Source organism: Camelus ferus, chromosome 22, assembly GCF_009834535.1.
Source record: "Camelus ferus isolate YT-003-E chromosome 22, BCGSAC_Cfer_1.0, whole genome shotgun sequence".
Classification (NCBI taxonomy): Eukaryota; Metazoa; Chordata; class Mammalia; order Artiodactyla; family Camelidae; genus Camelus; species Camelus ferus.
In genome coordinates this window covers 18,007,604-18,024,733 of record NC_045717.1, presented here as the reverse complement: position 1 = coordinate 18,024,733, position 17,130 = coordinate 18,007,604, and the positions used below count along the sequence as shown (strand labels likewise).

The 17,130-nt window shown below is 45.1% G+C and overlaps 1 protein-coding gene across 5 annotated transcripts in view; it reads right to left on the bottom strand.

The window, feature by feature from the left end:
- Window positions 1–134: 134 nt before the first annotated feature.
- Window positions 135–17,130, bottom strand: part of AKAP8L (A-kinase anchoring protein 8 like) — a 28,140-nt gene continuing 11,144 nt past the window's right edge. For 3 of the 5 annotated variants that reach the window (XM_032465420.1, XM_032465419.1, XM_032465421.1), the window contains 10 exons: window positions 16,208–16,661; window positions 16,020–16,116; window positions 15,866–15,936; window positions 15,434–15,497; window positions 14,434–14,542; window positions 12,839–12,980; window positions 12,645–12,750; window positions 12,278–12,408; window positions 625–720; window positions 208–522 (listed from right to left, as the gene is read on the bottom strand). In XM_032465420.1, coding sequence (XP_032321311.1) covers window positions 208–522; window positions 625–720; window positions 12,278–12,408; window positions 12,645–12,750; window positions 12,839–12,980; window positions 14,434–14,542; window positions 15,434–15,497; window positions 15,866–15,936; window positions 16,020–16,116; window positions 16,208–16,661 — 1,585 coding nt within the window. Of the gene's footprint in view, window positions 523–624; window positions 721–12,277; window positions 12,409–12,644; window positions 12,751–12,838; window positions 12,981–14,433; window positions 14,543–15,433; window positions 15,498–15,865; window positions 15,937–16,019; window positions 16,117–16,207; window positions 16,662–17,130 lie in introns of all 5 variants that reach the window. The other 2 variants (XM_032465418.1, XM_032465417.1) reach the window with 1 other exon arrangement.

The window sequence follows — 17,130 nt, the reverse complement described above, 5'->3', positions numbered from 1 at the left end:
GGCGTATCCCTTCTCCTCCCAGCCTCCAGTACGCAAGCGCAACGCACTCCTTCTGGGTCCCGCCCGCAGGCACATACAGCCCAGCAGCAATACCTGCCCACGCCGACCGAGCAGCACAAATGAGGAAGAGGAGGTGGGATGGTAATAACTTTATTAGGCTCGGCTTCCAGCCTCGGCCACGCGGGCCCCGCCCGCCCCAGGCCCGGGTCACGGGGCGCCCCCTCCGCCCTCCTCGTCGTCGTCGTCGTCAGCCACGTCGAGGCCCGGAATGCCTCGAATCTGGCGCTGCAGCGCCCCGCCCAGCAGGGGCACGGCCTCCTCCTCCTCCTCGGGGGGCGGCGGTGGGGGCGGGGACACGGCCCCGGGGGCTGGCTCTGGGGGCACCGGGGGCTGCGCCGGCGCGCCCTCTGCACCCTTCGCGACCCCTGAGGCTTCCACCAGTGCCCCCTCATCCAGGCCACCGCCCTCGGCTTCCTCCTGTTCCTTCTCCTCCTCGGGGCTGTCGGTGAAAGGGTTCTCACCCTGCGGAGAAAGGTTCAATACTGAAGAAAGGGAAGACCCGCGGGGCCAGGACTGGGCACCGTGGCTGGGGACAGGCCGGCGTACCAGGGGCGTGAGCCTCACCTTTAGGTAGCGCTCCAGCTTCTTGCTGATGAGCTTGTTGTTGAGGATGCTACGAGCCACCATGAGTGAGGACTTCTTAGACTGCTCCATCATGAGCTGCAGGCAAGGCAGGCAGGGCTGGAGAGGCTGCTCTGAGCACCCAAAAGCGCCCCCCTCCCCGTGTCAGATTGGTAGAGCCCACCTCCTCAGCACAGCCAACGACTCCAACCAGACTGCATAGGTCTTAACATGCACCCTTGTGTACAAGCCCGGAGCCACGACCTGATTTGATCTTTGCTCCAATTCTCCATCTTTCCACACCATACTTACTGTATGTAACTAATTAAAGACATATATGTCTTTACAGCTGTACTGCAGAAATCTGATTTGCTTACATAAACGTTATAAGCAGTGAACAAATTAAGAAACCTACTAAAGACCAAACAGGCAATCTAGAACAAGGGGTCAACAGCCCTTATATGCAAAGAACTGTTTAGGATAAACAAGGAGGATATAAAAGCAGGAATACGAATGTCAAACAGTATATTTAAGCGATATACAGCCTTTTAATCCATAGGATTCCCAGGATGAAGAATTATACCCCTAAAAGTAAAGGTTGAAAAGAGATATTTCTGCTCTGTTGGTGAGAGGCTCAACTGTTCATTTTCTGAAAATCAGTTTGACAGAATGTCTCAAAAGTAAACATTTCTCAGTAATTCCTTCCCAGAACCTGGCCTAAGTTTAGAATTGGAAACATGCACGCACACTGGTTGCAGTAGTGAAAATTGGGAAGAACTAAATGTTCTGCAGTGGAGAAGTGGTTAAATAAATCAGACGTTCAGAAGAACACCATGCAGTCCTTAAAACAGGGCTCATCTCTCCCCTGGCATAGTAAGAAAGAGGTGTGATGGGACACTGTAGCATGCCAGAACCCTTTTTCTCTGGGAGGACTTACACCAAAATGCTAGGTGTTTTCTTGGTAGTGAAAGGAAGGGCAATTCTTACTTTCACTGTTATAAAAGTAAGGCAAGTATAAAGCTATAAGCAAGAAAAAAAAAAAAACTGATGGGGAGGGTGGGAAAACTCACCACCAGCACCGCTACTCAACCCTAGCCAACTCTTTGCATCACGTTTCATACAGTCATCTCACTGTTTCTACTCCCTTTCCCCTCCCTTCACCCTTTTTTTTCCTTTACATATTTTTCTCTACTACTTGGGAAAAATATTAATAGACCTCATGCATGCTCGAAATGAAACAAGTTAAAGATGCACAAATTAGGATACTACTACAGACCAGTTCCTCTGTGACTTTCTCACTCGTCAACACCTCCTCCTCCCTCTAGGTGCACAGATGGACACACGAGAACGTCTCCAAACTGAGGGACATTTACACTGTTTTCAGATTTTTGCTATGATAACCAAATCCCACCAGAATAAACTTAAAATACTTCCATGCTGGTACTTTTAATTCTACCAAACAGGTTCCCCAAAGTGATAGTGCCTGAGCACTCTGCAAAAAAGCCACAAGTTGTGCTGCTTCCACCTGTACTAAAGAGTGCACTTGTCTTCTCCCTCCCATCAGCATTAGATGTTAGCACTGTTGGGTATTTTCACTGTAGGATGAAAGGGAAAAGAATGTATGCTGCCTCCCATGGCACTCCCCTACCCACCAGCAAGTGCTCTGACATGCACATTGGGCCGCCTGCCCAGCGTTTCTATGAAGTCATCTCTGCTATGGTTTCTGGGTTTCCCAGCTTGCTTAGGAAGGCTTCCTTCAATGTCAATGTAAACAAATAATCTTCTATCTGGGTTTTTTTTCCCCCACACTTAAGATTTTGAGAATTTAATACGTGGTATGAGATAGGAGTCCAACTTTCCTTTCCAGAAAAAGATAAACCATTGTTTCCATCGTTGAACTGACACAGAGGTCTACAATCCCTTACCTACAAATCTTTTTCCTCAAAAGGAAAAACTTTACCCCCTAAAATTCATTCGGTGGCAAAGTATGAGCTGACATTATATTTTTATACCATTTTAATTTATCCCACTTAAGCAAGTTACTTGAAGAATTACTGATGACTCAACTATAAGGCACTTTCCCAGATCTTGATGGGGATGTTAGTGATCATACCATGTAGCTGTTCTGAAATCCAAATATTAATTCAAAAACTTCTGGTCCTAGGATTTCAGATAAGGGACCTGTACTGACTTTAATACTGAGTTCCAAAATATACTGGGATCTTTCATTAGATTCTATTCTGGTTCCACAGTTTTATTACTGTACCAATATCACTTTTGTTTTCAATTGTAGTGGCTCTGTAATAACTTATATCTGTTAAAGCAAGTCCCTGAATTCACTGACCTTTGTATAATTTTTCTGGCTATGAGACTTAACCCTACAAATAAAACTTTAATTTCAGCCAGTCCTCCTCTCCAGATTTTGACTGGAATTGCACAGTCCATGTTAATATGGGGGGAAATGGTCTTTATTTTGTTTTGCTATTAAATCTCCCATTTAAGAACACAGTATTTCCCCCCATTCACTGAAGTCTTTATTCATATCCTTGAAGTTTAAGATCCCATACCTTTCTTCTTAAAACTACATTCCTAGTTATTCCACACATTTTGTGGTTACTGTGAATACATTTTCCCCCTTTATGTTTCTAACTGGTTATTACTAGAATGGAGAAAAACTACTACTTTTGGTATATCATCTTGAATCCTACCCTCTTACCAAATTCTGTTAATTCTAAGAATATTTACTGGAATCATTCAGCTTTCCTAAGAATATAATCTCATTATTTGTATCTAAACAGTTTTCATTTCTGGTAATTTATAATGATAATGTTGCTAATTTCTCACTAAGCCATCCTTGTATTCCAGAAACAAATTTTACTTATAGTGTATTACACATTTACAAATATTTTACTTAGCACTTTCATTCTTTAATAAAATAAACTACAGTTTCACTTGGTTATTATCCTTACCAGATCTTTGGAACTGAGGTTAAAAAGGCTTCCTAAAAATTAATTAAAGGACAGACTTCTGGCATGGCAGCCTGAGAAGCGCCATGAACTGGCTCCCTGGTGAAACTGATAAAAGACTATTAAAAAAAAGCCATTTAAAGTCTCTGAAAATGATCCTAAAGAACATACAGCTTAGTGAAGAAAACCTACTCTAGACAGTGCTGTCAAGAACACAGGCCTCCCTCTCCACCCAGCTCATCACAGTTGAGGGATACACCTTCCCAGGAGAGGGAGGGTGTCAACATTTCTCATCCTGCCCCTAACTACCTGCTGCTGAGGCTAAGTTCTGGGCAAGTTCAGCTGAGAGGTGGGGGCTATCTTCTGTCTAGTCCCACTCATGGAATGGGGGCTTGACCTTCAGCATGGCATGCTGAGAACACCGGGTTTTACACTGCCCTAGCCCTGGCTTGTTCATAAAGCAGAGTTCCACACCCAGAGAGGAAAACCAAACCAAGTCAACCAGAGGCTACAGCTGCTCCCACACCTCACCTCTTCTAAAACTGCAGTCAGAGAGAAGCACTCTTGTCCCCACCTCCAGCAGCTCAGAAGACTAGGCTCAGAGAGGTTGCCCAGGGGGAAAGTCATGTTGTAAAACAAAACAATGAATTCCCAAATCTCTTCCCAAAGGAACTTAGTTCATTTTCCAAAGTGTGGGGAAGTTAAAGACTAAGGGATCTCTCAAACATTGGAGGATATAGAGAAAAGCAATTACAAGGAGACTGGTAGATTTGACAGCAACACAAATTAAATTAATACAAGGCTATCCAGGTTACCAGAGAAAACCAGTAAAACAGACAAGAAGAGCCCCCCTGGGCTCAGAATAAACCTCAGACAATGACCTCAAAAAACCATCCCTGTAAAGAAGCCTAAATTTGATTGGATTAATGCAATGTAATTGGATTAGAACAATTTAATTGGATTAGAGCAATTTAATGCCTCTAGGCATTGTTGAAAACAACAGAGCAATCAGCCAACAACTTGTGGAGATTACCAGCTTGGTACAGCATGGGAAAAAAAACAAATAGAGCCCTATGGAAATCAGTGTCATCCCAGGGTGGCTGTGCACTTGCCCATGGCTTCCTCTTCCAAGGCACAGAATCAGAGGCTTCACACTGTTGGGATGAAAGAAGCTTCACTATACTAATTTGACTAGTCATTAAAGAGATAAGCAAATACAATAACAAGACCTGGAGCAGAAGAGGACTAGTACCAATAGCTGCCACAATATGTTACCTAAAACATCTAGTTTCCAACAAAAAATTATGAGGCATGCAAAGGAAGCTCTGATCCACACACAGGAAAAAAGGCAGGCAACAGAAACTGCCTGTGCCAGTAGCCAAACGTCTGCTAAGATTTCAAAACAGCCATTATAAATACGTTTAAAGAACTAAAAGGAACCATGCTTGAAGAAGTAAAAGGTATGATGACGCTGTCTTATCAAATAGGAAATATCAATAAAGGGACAGAAATTATAAAGAAATAAACAAATACAAATCTTGGAGCTGAAAAATACAATTAATTGAAATGTAAAATTCACTTTCACTAGAAGAGCACAATAGTAGATTTGAACTAGCAGAACTGGCAAATCTGTAGATTGGTAGAGACCATACAATCTGAAGGACAGAGTGAAAAATAATGAAGAAAAATGAATAGTTTCAGACAACCCTGGATACCATTATGACCCAACATATCCATAAATGGGAGTACCAGAAGAAAAGAAAAGAGAAGGAAAAAATAAATGAAAAAGTAATGGCTGTACAAGACCCAAATCTGATGAAAAACTAATCTACACATCCAAGAAGCTCAATGAACTCCAAATAAGCACAAAAAGACACAGTATAATAAAAATGCTAAGAGCCAAAGAAAAGGGAAGAATCCTGAAAGCAGCAAGAGAAAAATGAATCATCACTTAAAAGGGAACACCAACAACATTAAAGCTGACTTCTCTTCAGAAACGAGGCCAGAAGGCAGTGGGATAACATACTTAAAATGCTCAAAGAAAAAAACTGTCAACCAAAAGTCCTACGCCCAGCAAAGCTATTTTTCAAAAATGAAAGTGAAATAATGACATTCCACAACAAAGAACTGAGAGAATTTGCTGCTAGCAGACCTTATACAAAATATCAAAGGAAGTTCTTCAAGCTAAAAGGAAGTGATCCCGGACAATAATGCAAATCCACATGAAAGAACAATAAAAGTAATTATGTAATTACAAAAGATGCTATAAATGCAAATTTCTTTTCCTGTCTTCTCAACTGATTTAAAAAGCAGTTGTATAAAACTGTATTTAAATATTTAAAAAAATATATAGTTCTAAATATAAATATATAAAATTGTATTATGTCGTCTATAACATAGAGAAATGTAATATATTTGCCAATAACAGCACAAAGGTTGGGGGAATAAAAAAGTATTGGGCTAATATGGAAATGACTACAGGTGGTAACTAATGCAAAGGAAGAGTCCAAATGAAGAAAACCAAAAAAGAGCAATAAAAAGGCTACGATAACAAAAGGTAGAAATACGTAAGTGCTCTCCTTTCTTCTGCCACCTTCCTTAAAAGACAAATCATATAAAGTAAGAATTATGTATGTTATATTACATTACTGGGTTTGTAACACATATAGATGTACTACTTTATACAACAAAAACCTCCTACGTAGAGAGGGACATAGGATTAACTTAATCTCACTGAAATGAAGTTATTGTATCTGAAGGAGAATTTGAAAAGTTACTATGTATAAGGTAAAACCTAGAGAAACCACTAAGAAAATACTTCCCAAAAATGTAATGCAAAAAAACCATTAAAGAAATTAAAATGTTACACTAAAAAACAAAACAAAACAAAAAAAACCTCATTTAATATAAAAGAAAGCAATAAAGGGGAAATAGAACAGAAGTAAATCTAATAATAGCAATAATAACATTAAATGTGAATGGATTAAATAATCCAATTGAAAGGCAGAGATTATCCAACTGGATAGAAAAGCAAGATTGAATTATATGTTGGTCCATAGGAGACACTCTTTAGATCCAATAGATTCAAAGATAGAAATACACAAAAAGGAAAAGAATGGGAAAAGATATACAAACATCAACCATAAGAAAGCTAAACTGGCTATACTAGTATAAGACAAAAGAGTGTAAAAGAAAAAGCGTTACTAATATGGAAAGGGACATTTTACAATGATAAAAGGGTAGCACCATCAGGAAGATATAACAATTGTAATATAGATACATCTAACAACAGAGCACCAAAATACATAAAACAAAAACTAACAGAGCAGGGAGGGAATAGCTCAGTGGTAAAGTGCAAGTTTAGCATGCATAAGGTCTTGTGTTCAATCCCCAGCACCTCTACTAAAAATAAGTAAGTATCTCTAATAACCGCCCCCCCCCCCCGCCCAAAACAAACAAACAAAAAAACGGACAGAATGAAGGGAGAAAAGAGACAATTCAACAATCACTGGAGATTTCAATATCCCACTGTCAATAATGTATAGAACTTGGCAGATCAACAAGGAACTTAAAGGCTTGAACTACACTATAAAACCAAACAGGCATAAAAGATTGTCTATAGAACACTCCATCCAACAACAGCAGAACATCCATTCTTCTCAAGTGCACAAGGCACACAAAAGACCATATACTAGGGCCACAGAATGAGCCTCAGCAAATTTAAAAGGACTGAAATAACAGAATGTATATTCTCTGACCACACTGAATAAAATTAGAAATCAGTAACAGAAAGGAACTTGGGAAATTCACAAATATGCAAACATTAAATGACAAACTACTAAATAACTAATGAGTCTAAGAAAAATCAGAGGGGAATCAGAAAATACCTTGGGATAAATGAAAATGAGGATACAATACACCAAAATTATGGCATACGTTGAAAGTAGTACTCAGAGGAAAATTTATACCTATAAATGTTTACATTAAAATAGAAAATCATAAACCAATGACCTAACCTTCCACCTTAAGAAACTAGAGAAAAGAACAGCAAACTAAATCTAAAGCAAGCAAAATCAGAGTTGCAATTAATGAAGCAGAGACCAGAAAAACAAAAGAAGAAAAAAAAAATCAATGAAACCAAGAGTTTGTTATTTTTCATGAACAAAATTAACAAATCTTTAGCAAAACTGACCAAGAAAAGAAGACTCAAACTACAGGAGTCAGAAATGAAAGAAGGGGACTATTGACATTACAGAAATAAAAAGGATTAAAAAGGAACACTAGAAATAAATGTATGCTAGTAAATTGGATAACATGAAATGGATATATTTCTAGAAGGACACAAATTACTGAAACTGACTCAAGAAGAAATAGAAAAATCTAAACAGACAAATAACAAGTAAAGAAATTGATATAGCACAGGGAAATGTACAAGATCTTGTGGTAGCTCACAGCGAAAAAAAAAAGTCACAATGAATATACGTATGTTCATGTGTAACCGAAAAATTGTGCTCTACACTGGACTTTGACACAACATTGTAAAATGACTATAACTCAATAAAAAAATGTTAAAAAAAAAAAAAAGTAAAGAAATAGAGTTAGTACTTTAAAAAGCTACCCACAAAGAAAAGCCTAGGTCCAGATGGCTTCACAGGCAAATTCTACCAAACTCTTAAAAAGAGTACCAGTTCTTCACAAACTCTTCCAAAAAACAGGAGGGAAAACTTCCCAACTCATTCTGAGGCCATTATTACCTTGATATCAAAACCAAAGACATCACAACACAGACCAGTATCTCTTATGAATACAGATGCAAACATTCTCAATAAAATATTAACAAACCCAATCCAAAAGCATAGAAAAAGAACTATATACTGTAACCAAGTAGGATTTTCCCCAGGAATGCAAGGGTGGTTTAATATCCCCTAATCAATGTATACCACACTAATAGAATAAAAAACAAAAACCACATGGTCATCTCAATAAATGCAGAAAAAGCATTTGACAAAATCCAATACCTTTCTAGGATAAAAACATTCAACAAGATAGGAATAGAAGGGAATTCAGCAACCAGATAAAAGACATCTATGAAAAATCCACAGCTAACATCATACTTATTGATCAAAGACTGGTGCAAGATCAGGAAAAGGAAGACATTGCTCTTCAAACTGTGTTGGATGTTCTAGCCAGGGCAATTAAACAACAAAAAAAGATTAAACAGCATCCAGACTGGAAAGGAAGTAAACTGTCTCTATTTGTAGATGACTGATCTTGTATGGAGAAAATTCTAAGGAATTCACTAAAAAACTACTTAGAATTAGTAAACAAATTCAGTGAGGTTACAGGTTACAGTATCAACATACAAAAATCAACTATATTTTGATACACACACAAACAACAATCCAGAAATAAAATTACAGAAAATAATTCCACTCATAATAGTATCAAAAATAAATACTTAAGAATAGATTTAACAACAACCAAAAAAGTTATAAAAAACCTACACAATGAAAACTACAAAACATTGTTTAAAAAGATTAAAGAAGATCTAAATAAATGGAAGACATCCCATATTCATGGACTGGAAGACTTTATATTGCTGAGATGGCAGTACTCCCCAAACTGATATAGAAATTGAACAGTCCTTTCAGAATACTAGCTGGCTTCTTTGAAGAAACTGACACATTGGTCCTAAGACTCATGGAAGCTAAAGGAACACAGAATAGCCAAAACAGTCTTGAAAAAAAGGAACAGAGTTGGAGGAGTCACACTTTCTTATCCTAAATCTTACTACAAAGCTACAGTGTGGTGCTGGCATAAGGAAAAACATAGAAAATAGAATTAAAGAGTCCAGAAATAAACCCACGTAGCCATGGTCAACTGACTTTTGACAATGGTGCATGATCATTCAATAGGGAAAGAATAGTTTCTTCAATAAATAGTGTTGCTACACCTAGAAAATCACAGGCCAAAATTAAGTTAAACCTTTACTTTATACCATATACAAAAATTAACTAAAATGTTATCAAAGATCCAAACTATAAGAGCTAAAACTGTAAAACTCTCATTATAAGAAAACATAGGGGTAAATCTTTGTGATCTTTTATTTGGCAATGGATTCTTAGATATGATACCCCAAACACAAAGAAAAAAAGAAAAAAATAGATAAACTGGGCTTCATCAAAAGTAAACTTTTATGGTGCAAAGACACAACAAGAAGATGAAAAAATAATCCACAGAATGGGAGAAAATATTTGCAAATCATTATGTCTGATAAGGGACTTGTATCTAGAATATATAAAGAAACCTTAACTCAAAAAGACTACACAATTAAAAAATAAAGTATCTGAACAGATATTTCTTCAGCTCCAAGACAGGCAAATGGCCAACAAGCCCATGAAAAAGATGCTCAACATCATTAGTCAGTTATCAGGGAAATGCAAATGAAAAATAAAATGGATACTACTTCATATCCACTAGAATGGCTGGAATCAAAATCAGATTATTACAAATGTTGTGAGATGTGAATAAATCAGAACTCTCGCACATTGCTGATGGGGATATAAAATGTACAGCCACTTTGGAAAACGGTCTGGCAGCTTCTCAACAAGTTAAAGTGTTACTGTTTGACCCAGACATGACACTCCTGTCTAAGAGAAATGAAAATATATGCCCATACAAAAACCTGCATCATAACAGTATTATTCATAATAACCAAGAGTTGGAAACAATACAGATTCTAAGAATGGATACACTAAATGTGGTATATATACACACAAGAGAATATTTTTAGGTGGTATAAAGGAAGGAAGTTCTGATACACACTACAATGTGGATGAAACTCGAACACATGCTAAGTGGAAGAAACTGAACACAGAAGACTGCATACTGTGTGATTCCATTTAGATGAAATGTCCAGAACAAGCAAATATATGGAAAAGATAGTAGATTAGTGGTTGCCTAAGGCTGGGGGAACATGGGGGTTGGGGGGTGATAGCTAAAGGGTGTGAGTTTCTTTTTGAGGTGATGAAAATGTTCTATAATTGACCATGGTGATAGCTGCACAACTGTGAACATGTTAAAAACTACTGACTTGTACACCTTACATGGGTGAACTGCATGGTTTGAAAATTTTATCTGAATAAATCCATTACCAAAACAGTAACAACAACAACAATAACAATAATAAGCTTTTTATTCATTTCTAAGCCTGGAATTTTTAAAATTTAAATTGTATTCAAATTCTTTCTACAAACCACCACTTCTGGTGCCTTCAGAGTATCTTCTATCACCCTTCCAAACCCTTCCATGGTTACTAGTTGTTATGACTATTGTTTTCTTTTTTCAAATTGCTTTAGAATCAATTTTGAGCTTATATTTTGCTAGCTATCATTCACTTCACCTAGATTTTCCAAGTTTTAATACCATGCACTGTCTATCCTCTCAATCTGCTCTATACTCTCTTTCTGCCTCCTATCAGCTCTCAACCCAAAAGCCTCACTTTGGCAAGATTCCTATAGCTTCTCTGTTGCCAAAGCCAATGAACATTTTCCTTATTATGTTTTCAGATCTTTCAATGGCATATGCCAATCCTGAATCTCATCAACTACCCACGCCAGATCTCTAAGCCCATCCCACTGTTGAGAATCACTGCACTGAGAAAGTCCAGAGACGAATTTGATGGGCATGGAAAAAGTGAGAAATTCTACTTCCTACACTCCACTTGGCTGCTTTCATTTACTCATATCCCATCAGCCTCCTCCAGAATAACAGCCAAGCCTCTCTAGCCCAGACCTGGTCCTGGGTCTCTCAGCTCTCTCCCTATTGTATAGCCCTACCACGCCAACCTGATCTCTAACAGCCACCTCTAACTCAGGATGTCACTCATTCAACTGAAAAAAAAAAAAAAAACACCTACTCTGACTACTGTGCTAGGCACTGGGGATACACTGCAAAACAAGAAAGACTTTGTTCAATTTCTTGCCAAACCTGCTCCTTTCCCTGTACCGTATACTGCCCTCCCCGTTTAAGTGGCACCACTGTCCACCAATTAAACAAGCCAGAAACCTGAGACATCCCAGACTTCTGGTCACTCCCTCATGCTGACCTCCAATTTACTTCCTTAAACAGCTCTTCTCTCCTGCCCATCTCTTCATCTCTAAGGTGGAGGCACACCTCTGTCTTGATACTGCAGCAGCCCCTCATTGGCCTCCGCCTCCCTCCCACACCAGGCGCCCAAAGTTTCTAAGCCAACACCAACTCTAATCCTACTAGTCCCCACTTTAAAACTTTGCTTCCTGTAGGAGAAAGACCAGGCCCCTCAGCCCAGCCCTTGTGAACCTCTAAAGTCCAATGCCTCCTCCAACTACACGTCCACCATACACTTCTCCCTATTTGGTTTCTGAACCTAATCTGGCCGTTGGCCTCTATGCACATGGAGGTCCCCATAACCCACAGCCTACTATCCTTAAGATCTGGATCTGATGCCACCACCTGCCAGGCAGAGTCCCATTTCCCAACTCTCTCTGTAGCTGTGTTGACTGCACTGGGCTAGAAATGTCTGTTATCTGCCTGCCCCTGCAGCCCCCACAGTTCCTTACCTCCCTGAGGAACTTATAACCTCAGAACCTCCCCAACAGCCTCATCCAGTCAACCCACAGGATGGTGGGAGGGCACCGGTGGCCACTCACCCTGCGGTTCCGGTTGTGATCCATGGTCTTGAGGTGCTTCTGGATGATCCCAAACTGCATGGGAATGAAGAGGTCACAGGCTGCACAGTGGGCTGCCTCTACCTTCTTCACAAAATGCTCCATGGCAATTTCTGCAGAGGGGAGAAGAAGGGAGTAGCCACTGGTCCCACGCACCCGAGAAGAACTCAGGAGTTTGGGGAAAACACCAGATCAACTCCTCACCTCGCCCTGCCACTTCCACGTGGGCCTGAGGTTGTTCTCACTGACCCTCCCTGGGGGAACAGAGGGGTGTCGTGACCCCACTCTGAGAACCAGAGGAGGGAAGGCTGAGGCCTTGACTGACAAGAGTGGAACGGAACCTCCTCACCTTGGGTCAGATCTTGGTCTCTGTAGATCTGCTGGATCAGACCATCCAGGTCCTCCACTGTTTTTCGGAGCTCCTCTGTCTTCTTGGTCTTGTTGGTGACGTACTCCTGCCAGAGATATCAAGGAGGTATCAAGGTTTGCATGGGCTGCTCTATGTCCTGAGGGTAAGAGCAGCTGTACCAGTCCAAGGCTCACCTGCAGGAAGTCAGCCGTCTGCTTGGGGAGCTTGGTGCCTACGTACTTAAAGTGTTCCTTATGAAACTTGCTGTCGAGGTGGCTGGCCATCTCATCCTCGTAAAAGGTCCGGTATTTGCAGAGAGAACACACAAACTGGATCCTGTCACAGGAGGGAAATAAGAGGCTGAGAATCGAGAGGGCCTTAGGGAACAGTGCTGCCGCCTCACCCAACCCAGATGCGAGCCCTGTAACAGGCCTTGCTCACAGGCCTCTGAAGTGCGGTCCCAGCAGGGGGACAGGCTGGGACCAGTGGGGTTGGGAGTAGAAAGGGACAGAAAGTCTGCAGGCTGCAGTTACTGCAACATAAGGGACAGGGAGGAGCTTTTCCTTCCCACGGCAGGAGGCTGAACCCTGAGGCAGCAGCTGCTGCAACAGGCAAGGAGTCGCTGGAAGGTTGCCGGACGGCCTCTCTACCAAGGCTGGGCGGGAGCTTGTGTACTTGGCCCAGCTGGGGATCAGAAGGAATGACGCCCTGGCGTGAGCCAGGTGGCCCTGAGGTGCAGAGTGGAGTACACAGTCCTGAGGCAGGGCCCGAAAAGGTGCTGCATCTTCCTTCTGGGGTCTGAGGGACTGAAAGGCCCAGCCCATCCTCTGCTCAGAATGCTTGGGGGTGGTGTCGGGAGGGATGGGAGGCAAGCAGGCCTGGGCACCTGCTGCCTCATCTTCCTCTTCTGAGAAGAGACCAGTCTGAGCTGGAAGGAGGGCGCCCGCCTGGCCTGCCAGAGGGCAGCCTGGAGTCACCTGAGCGAGGTGCTCTGTCTGGGCCTGGTGTCCACAGCAGAAGCCCGGGGTCTGGGGCCTGGGCTGGAGCAGGCCGCCGTGGCAAGGGGCGGAGGAGGCCAGCCGCCACCAAGGCCTCGGGGCAGGTCCCTACCTCTGCCGGACGTCCTTATCTGGGCCACGGGGTCAGCTTTGTCTGGAGAGCCCAGGGGCCGGGCGCCGGCGAGGCTGAGGAAGGTCCAGCAAGAGCAAGAGTCTGAGGCGGAGGAGGAGGAGGCAAGCACCAGTGCGGGAGCCCTGAGGGCAGACAGACCCGACCAAGGGGCGTGAAGGGCTCAGCCGCAGACAGGCCCGGCCTGACGGGGCCGGCGGGCAGGGCAGAGGGCAGGCCCGAGGCTGCCACAGCCCACAGGTGCTGCCATCTCTTCTGGGCGCGGTGGCGGCCTCTTGGCAGCTAGCTGGGATGGCACAGGCGCCTTGGACCTCGAGTCTCTGATGAGCTGGCCCCCTCCCGCAGGGGCATCAGGCCCCCAGTGCACCTCTGGGCTCGTGCGCCGAGTGACCTAGCGCCGGAGCTTCTGGGCAACGGTGCTGAGCAGTGTCAGGTCTCAGGCCAAAGACGCTAGCGGTCGCCAGGCGGCCGCAGAGGGGCAGGGGGACGAATCAGGCCTTGGGAGCTAGGCCTGGCAGAAAGCAGGGTCCATGCACGGCCGAGCAGGTTGCGGCTCCCAAGGGAGGCCAGAGGGCGGCGAGGCAGCAGAGCCATGGCCCTGCTCTCCTGGAGGCAGCCCCAGAGCGAGGCAGAGGCAAAGGGGTGGCGGGAAGCTGGTTACCTTTCCACCATGCGGTCTCGCTGCCGCTTTTTCTGCTTATCCTGGCTCTTCTTGCCTGCCTGCAACTTGTGCTTGGTCTGGCCACTCTCATCCTGGGTGCTCAGGGCCCCTGTGGGAGCAGAGGGTCACAGTCACCAGTTTGTGACCTCTGGCTGGATCACCCACCGTCTACTTCAGAGGGTCCGCTTTGAGAGCAGCTGTCCGAGTAAGGCCTCTGGCTGCAAGCAGAGCTGGGTACCCTGGGATGGGCAGGGAGTGATTTTGGCCTAGGCCCTGAAGATGGGAGAACCCACACTGACTCCACCACTTTCCAGGACACTCACACTCTACAGAGTGGGCCACAGGGAGGCTGGAAGGTAAAGAGAGGCTGTCTTGGTGGGGACACTGGCATAAGTTCAAGGGGTCAGGTGGCAGGATGTAGGAAGGCCTTGGCTGCAGCCTAAGTGCAGACCCCAAGGATAAAGACCCCAAAGCTCACATGGCCCTGCCCACCCCACACTGGGCACCGCGGCAAGTGGGCTAAGGCTGGATTGACTGTCAGGTACCTGCTGGCGCTCATCACTCGAATAGGGGGACACGGATTCCCAACGGGGGCTGTAGAGGCGCTAAGGGAGGACACGCAAACCAGAGCCGTAAAAACTGCACCAAGGGTCCCAGCTTGGACAACAGCCACCGAGGACTTGGAACTGCATGTTACTGAGGGCCTCAGGGCAGGGGGTTTGCCTGGGGTTCCCCCACGCTTTTGCTTGCTGCCCCAACCTGAAGGCAAAACCAGTGTGCTAGGCAGGGGCCATCGCCACCCATAGCCTCTGCCTGGGAAGAATAGGGGCAGAGTGCAAAGGGGGTAGAGGAAGAGGAGCCCCCTACCAGCACATACCCAGCCACATAAAGGATGGCCCAAGCTGGCATTTCTGCCACAACCCTGCCCTCAGCCAGACCCCCTCCCACCACAAGCACCTGGAAGAGCCACCCCAGCACCCGTGCCACTCAGAAGACTCACCCTTCTCTGCATCCTCTTTGCCTTCTTCCTTCCCCTCCTCTTTTCCGTCTTCATCCTCTCCTTCCTAAGACACAATTTCAAAAATTCAATGTTAAAGCATGTGCAGTTGTTCATGATGGCTGTAAGGACAAGGCCCTGCTACAGGCCAGGCACTGAGCCAAGAGCCTCACATCCTCCCAAGAGCCCTTGCACACAGACTCATTCTGCTGTTTTCTCATAAGAAAATGCACCCTCTGGATCAGTGGCCTGCTGGCAGCCCGTGCTCTCTACTAGACCTCTGCCTCCTTGTGCTAGTCATGTGTGCACACAGAGCTAACTCAGGTTGGACTGCAGCTCCCGTGGAGAGGCCTGTTCTATGGCACCGGGGCTCAGGCAGCCCACTGTTCACAGGCCTCATCTGCAGACAGAGAGTGCAGGGCTGGGGCCACTTACTGCTCTGAAGCCCTTGTCCACAGCCTCGGTGCCTTCAGTGCCCTCTGCAGCTTCCCCCTCAGTACCCTCATCTGAAAGGTAAGAAGAGACAAGCTCAGCCCAGGAGCCCCACGGGGCAGAGGCCCGGGGGCAGGGACCCAGTGCCCAGGCTCACCATTATCTGAATCACTGTTATCGGAGCAGTCTGTCCGGGTGGCTTTGCTGTCCGGCTCGTCGGGACTGCCGCATTGCTTTCTCTTCTTTTTCTTGGTCTGGGTCAGAAAGAGGGAACCAGGTCAGGGTGGGTGGCTCCAGGCCCCTCCCTCTGCTCAGCCACAGACCAACAAGCCCCCCTCCACTTACCCGGAAGTCAGCCGTGGTCCAGGTCTTCCAGGTCCGCCTCATCTGCTTCATGCCATTGCCAAACCCAAAGCCAAAGCGGGAGCCACCAGGAAAGGTGCCCCCGCCACGCATGCCCTGGAACATGCTGTACTCAGGGATGATGTTCTGGGAGAAGAGGGAGGGCAGCCGGGAGGCACCAGGCATGCACTGGCCCCGGGCCCCCATGGGGTCTTCCCACATGCGCCCATAGCCCGAGGCCACTGGCCGGCCACTCCGGGAGTCCCGGGCCCAGCCCGGAGCCCGTGGGCCAAAGGTGTCGCCGCCACGCATGCGGAACTGGTCGCGGTAGGCATCGTACTGGCCCTCATAGGCCATTTCCATCTCAGGGTCAAGCTCGCTGTAGTCATAGCCCGACCGGTAGAGGTCACGCTCGCTCAGGACAGCCCTTGAGTCACAGGCCTCGTAGGAATCATATCTGCAGAGGCAGGTGGCAAGCATCAGGGAGGCCCTCAGGTCCCATCACCCTACTGCTCCTGCCTTCCCCAGAGCCTCCCTGTCCTGGGGATAGGGAGCCCCACACCAGCACCTACCCCGCCCTATCATGGAGGCTCAATGTTCAGAAATGCCAATTAAAAGGCCTCTCAGGAACAGAGTTCTAGAAGCAGGAAAGGTCCCTCCGCTGATATCCCCAAGCCTGCATGTGGCCATACACCAGCTTGAGGACCTTAAGAAGGACTGAAAACTAGAGTGAAGTACGTCTCAGGGGAAGAGACAGCCCACAGCCCATAGGCCACAGGAAATGTGCATGTGTCTTCAGTAGCCACAACGCCACGCATGGCATGCTCCTCGGGGGCAGAGGCAAGCACCCTAGCATCCTGCAGTACATGGGCGGCCTAGCACATGAATTTTTGTCTACTGGGGCTGATAACACCCGTGAGACACTT